We start from the raw sequence: 17,264 nt of genomic DNA, 5'->3' as shown, positions 1-17,264 counted from the left end.
ATTAGAGACACACACACACACACACACACACACACACACACACACACACACACACACACACTCTGATGTCCTGGAAAGAAAAAAACAAAACAGGAAGCGATGAAGTCAGAGCAGAAAAACTTTTTCTGTTTTTAACTTTATTTTTTTTTACCTTTTTATTCAAATATGAAATATTTTCCATTTCCTGATTCTGAGGAAAACTCTGAGTTTTATTAAGTGTTGAAGGTAAAATTCAACTTTAACTCATTTTTCACTTTACTTTTCATTTTAAAGGATTTTAAATTAATTATGTCATTAATGTTGATGATTGAACTAAAACATCTGAAAAACATCAGTTATTAGATTTGGATGTGAGGCTGAAGCAGTTATTATTTTTGTTTAAATCATATTTTATAGAAATTGTTTCCAGATCTTCAGTAATCGCTGAACATCAACAGCTGTTAGATTTTTGGGTTTTCTGAGAATTTAAAAACATTTTCTGATTTTATTTCCAACAATAGAAATAAATATTAGATATAATTAATCTTCAAATGCTTCAAACCAACAGAGTTCAGGTCATAAACTCTAAATGCTGCCGTGAAGTTTCTCATATTTTTATGTTTTAATAAAATAAAATAAAGGATTGACGGTGCAGTACCGCAGGACTCCAGAAGGTGGCAGCAGCGCACCGAGCGCTCAGCTTCCTGTCAAGTTTCAGGAAACCAAAGAAACTCCAAACATTAGAAAAACCCTTTCTGATCAATTACATACCTGCAGTTCCTCACCGTCACCAGCAGGTGGCGTCGTTTCCCGGCAGGAAGCGGATCAATAAAACCTTCATGTTGTGGATGACGTCACTGTGCTGCAGAATAAACATTTTAATTCAGATTTCCATATTTAGGGTTTAAACAGAAACAAATGATGTAATCCCCCGTGTGGCCGCCAGAGGGCGCTCTGACCACAGACATGAACAAACGGAATAAAATGAAATTAATTATTTCAAACATTTCATGTTTTTGAAGTAAATAAAGTTTTTCAGAGAAACTTCACATGTAGATATGAATTATTAATTAATGATGTAATGTTGAGAGGACCAAAACTTTTACTAAAATATTATTTTATCAGCTGGATAATAAATATTATTAAATCATTTTACACAAATAAAATTAATATAGAAAAAAAATTTAAAAAATTCCAACTCAGCTAAAATGAGGAAATAAATAATAATAATTAATATGACAATTTCCTGCAGTTTCTGCTCCAGATTGATCCCAGACCATAATTATTCATACCCCGGGCGGAGTAATAATTATTAATATTATTATTATTATTATTATTATTATTAATATTATTATTATTATTACATCCCAGGCCTGTAACAGCAGAACTTATAGTCATTTATTTATATTCAAGGAATCAAGAAGGAAAAGAAATGAAAGCCAAGGTGTGTGTGTGTGTGTGTGTGTGTGGGTGTGTGTGTGTGTGTGTGTGGGTGTGTGTGTGCGTGTGTGTGTGTGTGTGTGTTTCCACCTCACTGAGCCGTTGACCCATTTCCTGACTGAAGTCCCTGAGGATCTGCCTGTCAGTGGGCGGAGCCTCAGGAGGTCACATGACCCGGATCAGGACTTTGATTAGACCAGATGTGACGATCTGTGGAATTAAATTAGAATCAGGTTTCATTATTATTATTATTATTATTATTATTATTGTTTGTCTAATCAGTTTGCAAACAGCAGAAAATGTTTTTTATTAAATGTGCTGAACCAGAAACATAATTTATTTCATTTTCTTTAGGAATTAATAAAATATTTTTAATTTAAGTTGAATTTATTGTTGAAATAAATTCATATTAAATCAACTGAACATTTTTAATATTATTTCACTTTTAATGCTGAACAAAAAGTTTCATTAATGATCTGCAGCTTTCAGACCAGAGAACATTTAATGAGTTTAGGTAACGGGGTTCAAAGTGTGGTTCAGGGGCCGTTTGTGGCCCTCAGTCACAATTCAAAATTAACCGAAACTTTAAGTTTCTTCAGGAAACAAAATCTTACAAGTAAGATGCAAAAGAAAGTTAAAATTTAATGTAATTTATTAGTAATAAAAAACAAAACAAATTTTAATCAACTTAATCAAATGAAGCTAAAGTTTAATTTGTTTAGTTTATTGATAGATAAATGAAGAAATAAATAGATTCTGTAACTTTAATGAAAAAGAAAAATACTGGAGACGCCGGAATAGTTTCAACTTGAACCAGTAGAACCATTGAAACCAGTAGAACCATTGAAACCAGTAGAACCATTGAAACCAGTAGAACCAGTTTGAACGGTGAAGTGACCGAGGGTCATTGCACGTAACACAAACCCTGTACATTCTAGACACTAACAGGAACCATAGAATTGCACAAAACTCTGTGAGGGCCGGCGGCGGCCCAGCTCAGTGTAAGAGGTGAACAGAACCTGGTACCAGAAGCCATTAAAATTCTGTTTACATGGTTTTAAACTGTGTGATTATGAGTGGGAATAAAAATAGCAGCAGGTATGTTGTTCCATATAACACAGTAGGAGTGTAACAGGTAAACCTTTATGGATGAAACTCCACTAAAAACCCACCTGTTTATTTGAAACGTGATCAATTATAAATTTATTGATGGAACCTGAATTAATGTCGTGTTTTGATTATTGATTCTATGTTTCATTGTGTTTCTGTGTTTGTAATGATGTAAAGCTTTGAAATGCTTTGCTGCTGAAATGTGCTATACAAATAACATTTGATTGATTGATTGATAGAACCAGTAGAACCATTAGAACCAGTAGAACCATTAGAACCAGTAGAACCATTAGAACCAGTAGAACGAGTAGAACCATCAGAACCAGTAGAACCATTAGAACCATTAAAACCTGTACACCCATTAGAACAAATAGAACCATCAGAACCAGTAGAACCAGTACACCCATCAGAACCAGTACACCCATCAGAACCAGTACACCCATCAGAACCAGTACACCCATTACCTCTGATGTTCTGTCTCTCGGCGTCTCGGTCCAGCTGGGCTCACGGAGCGGAACAAACGGCGCCACCTTAATCCGATTATCCACAGTGTGAACGCCGCTTCCTGAGACGAGCAAAGATGGCCGCCAGCATCAAGACGGCGCCACGCTGCGTTGGCTCCAGTCGTGGTCCCAGTGGGGCCGACGGCCCGGCGGCTCCAGATGATGACCCAGGTTCTGTTCGGTTCTGTGGATAATTCCTGTTTCTGCTCAAACTGAGCCGAGACGCTGCTGCTGCTGACCTCACTGAACGCTGCGGCAGCCGCATGGAAACGTCTACTTCCTGTAACGCCGCCGACCCGTTCTGCTTCCTTAAACTGGACCGGACAGGACCGGACTGTGGCCTAAACAAAACCTTGATCACATTTCATCACTAAACCATCCTGAGGCGATCAGATTTCAGTTCTGACCCGTTTTAGGAGCTCTGTCACTTTAAATGCTACATTTACACAAAATGGCTGCAAACAGAAGCACAGGCCAAACACCTTTGAAAAGCAGAAGTGGAGCCTCCTGTACAGCCAACCAGAAAGCAGCAACAGGTTTCTCTGTTCCAGAACGTTTTGATAAAACTAACAATTAATAAAAAATGAATAAATACCTTCCTTTGCATCCAGTGAAAATTTATTTAAATTAAATACTATAACAAATATTTTTATATAAAATAAAAACTGTATTAATTTGATAACTGTTATGATAAAGGTTTTATTAATTTGGTCCAGACGGCCACAGAAAGACTTGGGGTGGGCCAGATTTGGCCCCCAGACCTCGAGTTTGACACGGACGTCAGATTGTTTTTAAACGCTGCAGAGAATCTGCACTAAAGCAGAAGTCCTCCAGGCCACCAGGGGGAGTCTGGAGCAGGAAGTATCTACGTTTTCACGCTGCTGCTCTGTGACATTGTTAGAGATTCGGGTTTGAAACAGAACTTCCTATTAAATCCCGTCTCCTGTGAGGTTTGAGTCGTTGCTCGGCTCCCCCTGGTGGCCTGGAGGACAGAAGAGGATTAACTTTTAACTTCCATTTTCTGCACTTTGTTTTCTTGTGTTTCTTTATATCTGGATCTTTTCTGTCTCTCCTACATGCTTGTGCCTCCAGGCCACCGTACTTTTCCACATTCATCTTCTGGCTGCTCATCTGCATTTTTATATTTTCTGCTGTGAAGGATTTATTGAGAAAATTTCCACAGAAATGTTATAAATATGTTGATTTTTCTTATGGAGTATTTATTATTTTATGTTGCATTAGGTGTTACATTTTATAACATTTCATTGAGAAAAAAACAACCATTTTAGATTTTCTTTTGAAATATTCACTTCCTCCGTTAGTCTAGGTTTAATATTTAATTTTCTGTATATTTTATTCAAGCCCAGCAGCAGTTTGTTGGTTTCTGCATCATAATCTGTTTAAATCAGATTAATTTCCCTGCAGGAGGATTAATTCATCTGAATTTCAATGCTGAGAGGAAAACTTTTTCAGTTTTACAGTAACTGCTGCCGACAGCAGCGTTAAGTCAGCCGGCCTGATGGTGGCGCCGTCAGCTCCAGATGTTGATGCCCAGGAGTTTGTTGAGACCCAGATTTGTCGGATCAAACCGGCGCTGAGACGCCGCGGCGGTAATTACCCGGTGATTAGCCGATGATGTGGAATCGCTGTGAATCTGACTTATTAAGGAAACATTAATTGCTGTGTTTCATAACAGCCAGCTGGCTAATTGTCCTGTAATTGGTTCAGACTCTGACGGCGTCTGTGCCGCCGCCTGAAGGCTCGTTGTGGTGAAAACACGCTCGGCTGCTTTCAGCCGGGAAATCACTGAGCATCAGGCTGGATGCTGGGAGAGATTCTGACTCCAGACCTGGGATCACAACACGGACCAGCACCACTCTGCTAACTGAGCTAACGGAGCTAACGGAGCTAACGGCCGTGAAGCACGGTGGTGGCAGAGTCATGACGTCGTCTGTTCAAACTAGACGTTACCAACTGTTTGTCCTAAACTTTCTAAATAAAAACAGTAAACACAACTAATAACATTAAGATTATATGAAACATGGAAGAAGATTAGGAAAAAAGTCTGACATTAAAAATCTAAATTCTCATTTTGGCACTAATCCTCTTCCGTATAAACAGAAACTAAAATGAATGCTGTCATTTAGTGAGTTTTTATGGTTCATAACTGAGAAATAAATACAGAAATCCTTATTTACACTGTAGATGATAAAAATGGTACAGATAAATATAATAAATAGAATAATCTAATGTATTACTGTTTATTTCAGATCATCACTCAACCACCAGTTTTCCTCCAGCTCTAACACACACACACACACACACACACACACACACACACACACTCCTGACCTGATGAGGATGATTCTGCCTCTTCATCCACCTTGACCTCTGACCTTGTAGTGTGCGGCCTCACGTCACACATCAAACCCAGATGACACCTGGCCACGCCCCGTCACGGCACCCCGAGCCTTCAGACGCCATAACGCTGACCTTTGACCCCTGCCGCTGCGCTCGTCAGCTGATGAAGCTGCTCCGTCCCGGCAGCGCTCCAACTGGGCCGTGATGTTCCGCCATGTTGGCTCCATTAGCGGGTAGAGGATCCCGCTGCTAATTAAGGAGTGAGCGATGGAGGCCGCGGCTCGTTACGGCCGCAGCAGAGCGTCTCTCTCCGGATCCGCGGCGTTTCATCGGCGGGTTAACGCGGCTGTTGACTCCGGAGCCCAACCCGCCGCAGACTCATTACCAGCCGGGGAGACATCACTCAGCCCGCCGCTGCAGACTACGGAAGCCCGTAGGAGTCTGGATCAGAACCAGTGTAATGAGTTCACTCAGTAAACATGCAACTGTTTGACTCAACATGTTTTACATTCAATTAACTGACAGAGAAACGAAACATTTAAATGAATAAATTTTAAATGAATAAATCTGAGAATGATGTAATTGATTAGTTATTATCTTATTGTTATGCTAAGAAGAAATAAAAGCTGAAAAATACAGAAATAAAAACATTATATTATGAGAAAAAATTTAATCCAACTCCATTTTCCCATAATGCCCGCTCCAAAAGCAGGAAGTGGCTACAGCACAGAGCATTCTGGGTAAATACAACTAACGCTAGTGTGCTAGCCTAGCGCTAGCAGGAGAAATGGTTAGTTTTCTTTAGCCAAAGAAAAATAACCACTAAAATCTGACGCCTCCATCTTGTTTCCATCTGGTGAAGAAGGAAGTTGCTCTCAGTGTCTTCAGAGGTTTTTGTGTCGTTTCCTACAGTGGTTGGTGGTGCAGCGCCCCCACAGGCCAGGAGGGGAACAGGTTTTTCAGCTCTTAACAGTTTAGTGTCAGATGATGAGGTCATGCCTGGCTTTAATTATAGATAAAATAATATTGGTGAATTTAGACTGAAAGTGAAGATTTTTATTGTTTATTTTAATCTTTTAAACTGCTGAAATGTTGTGATTTTGTTTGCCTGTTTTAAAGTATTTTATTATGTCTTATTTGTAATGTTTGTAAAAATATGATTTTATCGTTGGACAGCAGGAAGAGGAGTCGGTTCTGTCAGGGATCCTTCAACAGGAAGTAGCGGTTGCTAACTAGCATGTTTAGCTGTGGTGCCTCTGGTAAGGCCTTCAGCTGATCCGTTTCTGTCTCCTCTTTCCCAAAGGAAACATCTCAATGATTTTAAACCAGCTGAATTTAGTCCAGAGTTTTCCTCCTTTTCCAGCAGCTGTTCACGTTTATGTAGCTTAACTTCATAGATTTAAAACAAGCGGAGATTCATTTTAAAGTTTAACTCTTCATGGAGCAAATGTTTCAGGTTGTTAGGGAGCCGGAGCCTCGTTTGTCTTCCTCTGCTCAACCTGGCAGCTATGACCAAAACATTTGAGTAAAATGACAGATTGTCCCTTTAATCTGCGGCTGGACAGGAAGTGAGTCTCTTCAGTTCCTGTCCGTCTCTCAGCTCTCATTAGGCCTCTGAAGCAGAACTAACCGCCGCTGATGCTCAGCCAGCGATCTGTCACAGCTCTTTCATCGGCTCAGAGCAGAAACCCGAGCGCTGCTCCAAACACGGATATCTACTAAATACTGTCACCATTTAAACAACTAAATAAACTAATTCATCTCTTTAATCTGTTTAGACTGACAGAGACAAAATGGAGGCTCAGTTTCCAGTCATATTCTCTTCATGTTAGTCATTTATTAATGCCACACTTCAAACTATTTAACAAACTAAATATTTACTAAAAATATTACGCATGGCTTATCTAGTTTACAAACTTAATATTTAGTTTGAAACTAGATATTTAGGCAATATAAATATTACCCTAATAATTCAGACTTAGGAGTCAGTCTGAACCCAGCTTTTATTTTGATAGTCCACTTCCTCTTATTACATTTAATTAGCTAAACATTTCATTTGTAAATCCAGTTTTTATTTAATTCAGAGGTAAATATTTGGTTTGGAGATAAATTATTAGCTTGCTAGCTAAAGTTTTAGCTTGAAATTAAATGCTTAGCATGCTAGCTAGCTAGCTATCTAGCTACATATTTAAGTTGGAGTTAAATGTTTATTTTAGAATATTGTGACTTTTATAAATGACTAACATGATAAAACTGATCCCATGTTTTCCAGGCTAAAAACCCAAATCTTTTCCAAACGGCTCCAATCAGAGCAGCTCTGGCTGCCAAGAGTCAGGAGAATCACCTGGAATCACCTGGAATCTCCTGGAATCACCAGTGAAGGTTAGCGAAGGTCGGCGAAGCCCCATCAGCCTGGTCTGGCGGCGGACAGGAAGCACCAGGTGCTAACGAGGTTACGGCGGCGCAGCGTTTCCTGTGAGAACGCGTCGAGCAGACAAGGCCGTCATTCATGCTGCTGGTGTCGGATGGAAACACGTCGGGGTCAGACGGGCCTCGTCCTGTAATAGGAGGCCACTCAGTCCAATCAGAGGAAACCAAATTTAGCCGCCTTCTCGTCTCGTCCAGACTGAAGCTGCAATAATTCAATCACTGCATTCTGGAGGCTTTGAGGTAAAAACGGCCTGATCTAATTAGCGCCTCATCTTCCTCATCTTCCTCATCTGTGAACGCAGCAGAAACCGTCCGTTCTCACTGCTACTGCAGGCAGAGGTCAGAGGTCACGGGGTAGAGCCACCTGATTCACAGCAGATCCAGTTCTTTGAGGAGACGATTGGTCCCGAAGAACAGGAAACCTGAAAACACCTGAGTTTGTCTCTCTGGACGTTTCCCTCGTCTGTAGCTCAGAAATGTCTGACACTAATCACAACATTTCAGAGGTTTGGGTGGAAACGTTTTCCTGCGTCGCCGTGGGAACGCCTCCTCGCTGTCTCCTCTGACCATGGCAGGTTTTTCTCACAAATGAACTCTGACCCGATTCCTGCTCCGGTTCCCTCAGGACTCCTTCTCTCCTCCATGTCGGTTCTGCTGACGAGTGGAAACGAGGCGTTGAGCTGCTGCTGGGGCCAAACAGGAAGTCCTATTAAATATTACATTAAAATAATTCACATGATCATGTAAACATCTGATTATTGATGGATCTAATGTATAATTTTATTACTGAATTATTGTTGGTTTTTATGTTGATGCTGCTTTTGTTTTTGTAAAATTGAAGGAAATAAAGATTATTTATCACCAAGATAATTAAATATAAATGCTATATTGAAGAGCTAACTACTAAACACAGCCTGAGTTTGTATATGTAAGGAATATTAATAAGTTTAAACTTTCATTTATTTCTTTGAACACGTAAACTAAATGTTGTCAGTTTGGTTTAAAGCTGCAGTTCGCGCCGCGGCCTGCAGGGGCGCTGCAGCAGCATGACGTCCTGCTGCGGCAGCGTGAGTTAGTGCTGCTGCGGTTTATGACGGGATCTGCTCCCGTCCTGATGACTTTAACGAGGCTGTAAGTCCAGCCGCTCATTACCAGCTTTTATTCTGAAGGGCTCAGATTAAAAGTTGATCTGGGCCTGTAAAGCCGCGTCCTCACAAAGTCACAAACCTCTGGCTGTTATTCACACACGTCTCAGGTTTAACATCAGCCTGACGCTCACAGACCAGAGGCACTGGAAAAAATTATTCTGACTTTTCTCAGGAAACTCAAGAACAAATTATACAAAATGTGTCTTTAATTTATTTACTGTTTTTACAGTGATTCTTCCTGTTTTAGTGTCACTAATCCCAAATCAACGTTTTACTAGATAATCTGACTGAACTGGTCCCTAAAAGTCTGTCTTTATGTCTTTATGTCTCTTTATGAAAATCGAGACATTTTCATATCAAATTTGTTTGATTTTGGCTGAAACCGCCTCCGTGCTGCCCCCTACAGGCCGAACGGGGGAACTGCAGTTTGAACCTGAACAGTTCAGGAATGAACCGTTTCACTTCCAGTTCTGGATGAAGTTGTTTGCAGATGATAACCTGCTGGTCCCGTTTCTGTCAAAATAAACTGCTGGTTGATCAGAAGATCCCAAATCCACCCAGTGGTTCAGATAATCTGGATTATTCTCTCTGGTTCAGATCACTGACCATAACTCAGGTCACTGCAAAACACCAAATCTAACAAATCAGTTTGTTTAGTTTGGAGGGGAAATATATTGATACACCTGAAATTAATCAAAACCATCCTATAGATCAATATCAGCTAATAACCAATAATTCATCAATATTGATAAAAACCTCAGAACTCCATCATCAGATTGATTTAAACAAGATTCTGTATTTTTCTATATTTTGATGAAATTTTAGTTTTATTTTACTTCAGGTGAATCGACATGTTTACACTGTAAAACAGAAAAACTCGGTAGGATTTAATGTTTTTAGTGGTTTTAGTTAAGCTAACAGACGAAGCGCTAGTTAGCTTGGTTAGCTCCATGCCGACCCGATCGGCCCGGTTCTGGTTCTGAGAAGCTTTGGGCTGAAATGTTGGATTGAATTCAAATTTAATGAAGTTAATTGCTGTAAAAAATTAGAATTAAAAACCATAAAAATAAACAAAAACTGAAACAGTTTCAGTTCAAAAAGGTTTTTTCAGGGCGTGCCGCGGTGGCGTAGCGGTTAGCGCGACCCGTATTTGGAGGCCTGGAGTCCTCGACACGGCCGTCGCTGGTTCGACTCCCGGACCCGGCGACATTTGCCGCATGTCTTCCCCCCTCTCCTTCCCTGTTTCCTGTCAGCCTGCTGTCATATAAGGGGCACTAGAGCCACAAAATACCCCTGGAGGGGTAAAAAAAAAAAAAAAAAAAAGTTTTTTTCTGCCCAATTTCTAACAGAAAATTATTTACAGTTTTTAATCTGTTATTAAAGACGTCGGACTGGAGCGAATGCTGCGTAACGTTAGCGTTAGCTGCTACATATTAGCATTTAGATCCTATTTTAGCTTAGCATAGCTTCTCTGATATGCTAACTGCTTTTAGCTCAACTTGATCGTTTTAAGAAGCAGAAATGAACGAAGCGAAGCCGCTTCTTCGCTGCTGCTAGCACATGTAGCTGTGCATCAGATTTATGGTCCTACCAGAAACATGTGAACACAAAGGTTCCACCCTGAAAACTGATTATGTTCAAATTAAATCAGTTAATCAAAATTAACTTGTTACATTTTAAATCTGCTGCTTTATTTTGATCTAAACTCAAAAACATGAAAAGGATAAAATTAAAATCCAGATTAAAACCTGGATTTCCTCAGCAGATTAACCTGAATCTTCCCCAACATGGCCGCCTGCTGCTCTCCCAGGTAAGCAGCTCCTGTCGGAGCCTTCATCCTCACCATCGCCTTCATCACCATAATGGATGGCAGCGCCGCTCGCCCTGCATGAGGAAAGGTTTAATTAAATCACAGTCCAATCATAATCCATGTTGTTAATTAAACTGGATAATTTATAAGTACAAAAGAGGGTATTTATTAGCTGCTGGTGGCAGCGCGGCGCCGTGCGCGCGCCTCGTGCACGGCGGCCCCACGCACACAGCCGCTGCCTCCAACCTTTTACTATTGATGCCTCGGCGTGATTGATAACGAGCCGGAGAGCGCGGCACTATTTGTCTAATGGCGGTGCAATTAAAGGCCTTGTAAATGACCCGCGCCTCGTTTCATCCTAATCTATGGAATTTTGATTGAATTTGTCGGCGCTAATTGAAAAATACTGCTATTTAATGTCTGCACTGATCAGGCTCCGTAATGACACGGCGTCCCGGTGACCCCGGGGGGGCGGGCCGCTCGTGCGTGTCCTTGACTCAGAGGGGGGGCTGCTCGGGGTCAGAGGTCACACGTGTCCCCTCTGATGCGTTTCGACGCCGCTGGCATTGATGAGCTGCTGCTGAATTGATGAGGAGGTCGTTCCTCCGTCCATCAGCACGCAGTCTGAGGCGAGCAAACATTGGGCTGTACGGCGCCACGGCAACGGGAGACGGATCGCAAGATGATCCGAGTCCATCAGCGGTCCGATCCGAGTCCATCTGCAAACACAAACCCAGCAGGGAGCAGAACCTGGAGGCACAGCGGGGCAGTTTCTTTCTGTTTCTGCTGGAAATGATCTAAATAACTGAAGTATCAATATTTGATCAGAGAACTGATTATATTGATCAGGTATTAGAAGAATTAATATTTCAGAATCAATCTTCACATCTCCGGAGAGATAAATAACTGTTTTATTTTAAATATTATTTCATCAAATCAAAGATGTTTTCCAGTTTAAGTGATGCTGCCTCCCACCTCCAGGGGGCAGTGTCTCTTCAGCTGCCTCAGTTTCACAAATTATAGTTCATGATTAAAAAGTTACATTTACTGTCACATGAGCACAAATATTGCAAAATTCACTGCAAATGTTTCTAAATTATTTCTACAAAATCAGTGATTTTATTACCAAAAATCATGAAATCCTGGACAAACTCATCAAAATGTTCAGATATTTATTAATATTTCCACAGTTTGTTCATGGATTCTGGGACAACCGGCCCTTTAAGAACATTCATCATGTTTATGGGTCCAAAATAAAAATAAAAATTAAACATTTCTGTTTCTACAGCTTTTAAAATCAAACTCCTAGAAAACCTGCCCAGGCTACCAAACTTCTTACCTGGTTTTTCATGAGAAGATTATGAAATATGGATCCCAAAATTTCATTCAATCAATTAAAAATCATCAAACTAAAAACACTGCAAAAAGATTTCAGTTGTAATTTATCTGCTGTGAAAACCAACAGCTGAAGTTTGGATCTAAAACTGATTTTATTTTGGAGGTTATGGAATAAAATATTAATTATGTTTTTTAACGGTTTTAATTTTTAAAATCAGAACAAACTCATTAAAAGTGAGCCGGTACCTCAGAACCGATTCGTCTTTACGCCGATGATCTTCTAAATGGGTCCAAATGTTTTCTTTGTGTTTCTGCTGAAAACACAGAAAGTATTTATCAGTGAAACACTGCAGATGTGAAACTGTACTGTAAAACTTTCATTTGATTTGTGATTGATCAGATTAACAGCATGACGATCAGAGAAAATAAAGTTTTCTCAGTTTCAAAGATTCTGATACAAACAGAGTTTTGTCGTTTTTACTTTAATGTTTATTAAGTCACAGAAAAAAATGAACACGATAAAGTTCTGAGAAAAAAGCCTGAATTATTTTAGTTTTGGCCCTAATCTTCCTCCGTACTGCAGTTTCCGTCCATCGGAACCAGAAGTTCAGGAACCCAGGATGAAACTCGGAGTGTTTCACTTTCACTCCGGTTGGCCCCACGCTGAGTGGATCCGGATCGTTCACGAGCTTCGGCTCGTCACCTGACATCCGCCAATCAGAGGCCGAGGGAGGCGGCGTCCTGGCGCTAAAGGCAGCGCAATTAACCAGAGGGGAGCGCAATTCAAATCCAAAACAGTTGCGGAGGCGCGCAGCGGCAGGAAACACACACCGACACACTCCGGCTGCCGTAGCGGGTCAGAGAGGAGCGCAGTCCGGAACCTCGGGTCCGGAACCTCAGGTCCGGGTCATCTCGGAGCGGAGCCGCGTCCTCCCAGTTTGCGCTTTTTTTCCTGGAAGCGGCGCATCTCCTGCGGACTTGAGGGAGGAATGCTGATCTGTGAGCGGATCGCCGCCGTCCTCAGCTCCCGGTGACTCCCGGCGGGGCTCCGCGCCCTCCGCGGCCGCCCGCAGCGGCTCTCCCCCGGCCTCTCTCGGCTCCAGCGGCCGGTCTTATGAGCGCGGCGTTCGGTCCGTCCTTCATGGTGATGCAGCGGCCACTCGGAAGCACCACCGCCTTCAGCATCGACTCCCTGATCGGCGGGCCCCCGCAGCCCAGCCCGGGACACTTCGTCTACACCGGGTACCCGATGTTCATGCCCTACCGCTCCGTGGTGCTGCAGCCGCCGCCGCCGCCGCCGCCGCCGGCGCTGCAGCAGGCGCTGCCCGGCGGACACCACCCGCAGATCCCCGGGCTGCAGAGCGGCTTCTGCTCCAGCCTGGCGCAGGGTTTGACGCAGGGTTTGACGCAGGGTTTGACGCAGGGCATGGCGCTCACCTCCACCCTCATGGCCTCGCTGCCCGGCGGCTTCTCCCCGACCCAGCAGCACCAGGAGGCCGCCAGGAAGTTCGGCTCGCAGGCGCTGCGGCTGGAGGCGGAGGACGGGAAGAGCTTCCTGCCCGGGAAGGAGTCCGCGCTGCCGGCCTTCCACGACGCGGACGCGCCGCTGCAGACTTCCACAGGTTGGTCCACGCGTGGGTCAAACCGGAGCTCAAGTTGAGGGAGATCAAATCATCTAAAACATTTTGATTAGTTTCATCTGGTTTCTAATAATATTAGTTTAATTTAATTACATCATTTTGTTTCACTTTAATTTAAAAAAATATTTAAAAACTAAAAATGAACTAAATTCTGACTAAAACACTTGAATCTACTTTATTAATGAAGGTAAATAAATAAGGTGTTTATATTAAATCCTGCAGGTTTTATTATTATAATAATAATTATTATATTTGTAACGAGTCATTAATTATTCCGCTGTTCAAACGATCAACTGAAAAATCTCATTAAAGTCAAATTGGCCCAAATGTGTCAAATTTAAACATTTATCTCATTTATCCAATATTAATTTATCTGTTGAATCTATTATTTAGTTTTTAATAATAATAATAATAATAATATAAATAATAAAAAATCCGGAATTTCGCTGCTGAAAACCTGAAAGTTGCGCGAGCTTCAGGTTTACTGGCTCGTGACAGATTTGTTTTTTATTTGTCATCACACACACACACACACACACACACACACACACACACACACACACACACACACACAGAGAAGGCCGCGTGGAGACATCGGTGCGTAATTACGCGTGAAAGCGGAACGTCCCGCAGCGCGTCCTGATTCCGATCCGGCCCATGATGGATACCGACACCTTCATCTCCTCCTCCTCTTCCTCACCCAACAGCAGTTTATGTTTAAAATGGGGATGAAATGTTTTTCATCTTTTTATGTGGAACATGAACCAAATAAAATTCATTAAAGATGAAAGTTTTTTCCTCTTGTGATTGATACGTAGCTGTAATTTCCCGATAATCAGATTATTGTTAATCCCGCAGCCAGAGTTCTGTCCAAGGACGAGTCCAAGGATGAGGACGGCGGCCGGAAGGACGAGAGCTTCTCCATGGACAGCGACCTGGACTACAGCTCCGACGACAACCTCACGTCCCTCTGCCACAAAGAGGACGCGGACGGCGGCGGCGGCCTGGACGACGCGCCGCACCTGCACGGCGCGGCGGGCGGCGGCGGCGGCTGCGCGGCGGGCGGCGGCGCGGCGGGCGGCGGCAGCGGCAAGAACCGGCGGCGGCGCACCGCGTTCACCAGCGAGCAGCTGCTGGAGCTGGAGAAGGAGTTCCACTGCAAGAAGTACCTGTCGCTCACCGAGCGCTCCCAGATCGCGCATGCGCTCAAGCTGAGCGAGGTGCAGGTGAAGATCTGGTTCCAGAACCGGCGCGCCAAGTGGAAACGGGTCAAGGCCGGAAACGTCAACAACAAGTCCGGGGAGCCGAGCCGGAACCCCAAGATCGTGGTTCCGATCCCGGTGCACGTCAGCCGCTTCGCCATCAGGAGTCAGCACCAGCAGATGGAGCAGGCCCGGCCCTAGGACGGTTCGGACGGGTTCTGAGCCGAACCGGAACAACCAGACTCCTGTGACATCATTTGTTTTTGACTCGTTAAATTAAAATGTTTCCTCTTCACTCCGTGACTCTGCTGAGACGGATCTCACTGAACCGTCCGCGGTTCTGTTCGGTTCTTTTTAACGTCTGAGCCCGAGAACGTTCAACCTGCTGAAAGAGCCGCAGTTTTTCACCGCAAAGTGCGCGTGGAGCAGCTGATGATGTAAATACAGACCGGAAGCTGCGCGCGCAGGACTGAATGAAGCTGCTAACTTATTTATACACTGATGTGAAAACCTGCGATTAAAGGACGCAAAGTGAGCCGATGCGTTCAGTCTGACTCCTTCACACACACACACACACCCACACACACACACACACACCCACACACACACACCTCCATCTGGATTATTAAAATCCAAACTTTCACTGATTATTTACGTTTAGTTTCATTTTTAAGGCCTCCAGTCTTTAACGAAGAAGAAAAACTTCGTAAAAATGAAACAAAATTCGGTTTAAAAAGTGAAAAAGAATCGAAATAAACTGAAGATCCAGATGAAGAACCGCGGAAGCGACATGGCGGCGAGTCGAACTGAAACTAATTAACCCAAAAACAATGATTTCTAATAATTTAGAATAATTTACCTTCCTGCACAGGGAACATCCTGCCGTTCATCAATAAAATGGGAATCATTCCTGTGAACCGCGCGGCGGCTCCAGGTGAACGACTGACGCACCTGTGCGTAATGAGGCGGGTTGCCATGTGCAAAAGAATCCCCCGATTAACTTCATCTATAAAAATGTAAACTTACTAACATCCTTCAGTTTATATTCATTTTTAATTATTCTACAGTTTATGAAAAGAAAATAAAATTTCTAAATAAATTTAATAATTAAGCCCCAAACGTTTTAAATAAAGTTAAACATTTTAAAAAATTAAGAAAACGATTTATTGACACTAAATTTAAACTATTTATTGTTTATTTTTGGACTAAATTAGTTTAATTTTGTGTATTTATGGAAGCAAAGATCCGGTCGAGGTTCGGCCTCCTGGATCCGAACCACGGCCTGCGGAATCCAACATGGCGGCCCCGGGAGGCCGATAAATGAGACCTTCGTCATCTTCATCATCTTCATCAACCATCTGCTGATGAACCGCAGCTGGAAAATCAAAACATTATTTCCTGTCTCAACATTAACTCTAGATAAATATTTAATAATAGAACTAAATATGGTTTTTAGTTCATTTTAATTTCTATTGATAATTCACCAACATACAATTTTAAAGTGTTTATGCCCTACAATAAATATAAAACTCATATCTCTGAACAGAGGAGCAGGAAAATAAAACTTGGTTTTAAAAATCTAAATGAAATTAATTAAATCTTCGCTTTTCAGTTGAAACATTTTAAACTCCGCAGAGTTAAAGGAAATAAAACTCACTTACTGTCAAATTTTATTTCACTGGCAAATCTGCACAATTTAATGATTTTTAAAAAAAATCAAAATGTACATTTAAGAAATGCTGTGAAGTTTGTAAGAATGTCAGGATGATTTTAACCTCACAGCAAACATTTATGTCTAATATTCATGTTTCTAAAAACAGGAAATATTCCCGAGTTAATTAATAAAGTCTCACATATTCAGTTTATAAGAAGCATTTTCCTGTCTTTATTGAAAAGAGACAAATTACAGTAGAAGATTCTGCATTAGGTAGAACTTTTCAACATTGGTACTGTACAACAAAATTTAATAATAATAATAACAATAATAATTAGAATAACAGTGACAACAAGAACAAGAACGGTCTGGATTTTAAAACAGGATAAAAAGCGGATGGACCTCAGGAGGAAATGTACAAAAAGGTTTTTCTGTGGGAGTTTAAATAAGATGGAGGTTGGAGGGAAGTTATTAAAGTCATAATTAAAGTCTAGCACAGAAACATTTCTACATCATTTAACAGGTTTTATTATCTACACCGCCGCCGCTGCTTTCCAGAAGCAAAACAATCATTTTACAGGTTTTATAACAGAACCGTCTGAAACTGAAAGAGGCTCCAATACGATAAATTAAAATAAAAACTCATTTA

At 41.8% G+C, this 17,264-nt stretch overlaps 1 protein-coding gene and 1 long non-coding RNA gene across 2 annotated transcripts; one reads left to right on the top strand and one right to left on the bottom strand.

Annotated features, from left to right (window-relative positions):
* Positions 1-1,448: 1,448 nt before the first annotated feature.
* Positions 1,449-15,906, bottom strand: LOC111607654. The gene is made up of 6 exons (XR_002752402.1): positions 15,821-15,906; positions 12,366-12,433; positions 10,743-10,855; positions 7,738-8,506; positions 2,994-5,834; positions 1,449-1,629 (listed from the first exon to the last, which is right to left on the bottom strand). It is a non-coding gene; the product is annotated as an uncharacterized LOC111607654 (long non-coding RNA).
* gbx2 (gastrulation brain homeobox 2) lies at positions 12,785-15,478 on the top strand. Its single transcript, XM_023329799.1, has 2 exons — positions 12,785-13,741; positions 14,618-15,478. Exons 1-2 carry the CDS (start codon positions 13,234-13,236, stop codon positions 15,160-15,162), a joined length of 1,053 nt encoding a protein of 350 aa, XP_023185567.1. The 5' UTR covers positions 12,785-13,233; the 3' UTR covers positions 15,163-15,478.
* Positions 15,907-17,264: the final 1,358 nt, after the last annotated feature.

The sequence above is a fragment of the Xiphophorus maculatus genome, chromosome 24, assembly GCF_002775205.1.
Source record: "Xiphophorus maculatus strain JP 163 A chromosome 24, X_maculatus-5.0-male, whole genome shotgun sequence".
Lineage (NCBI taxonomy): Eukaryota > Metazoa > Chordata > Actinopteri > Cyprinodontiformes > Poeciliidae > Xiphophorus > Xiphophorus maculatus.
The sequence above is the reverse complement of the archived record's forward strand: the minus strand, read 5'-3'. Positions and strand labels throughout refer to the sequence as shown.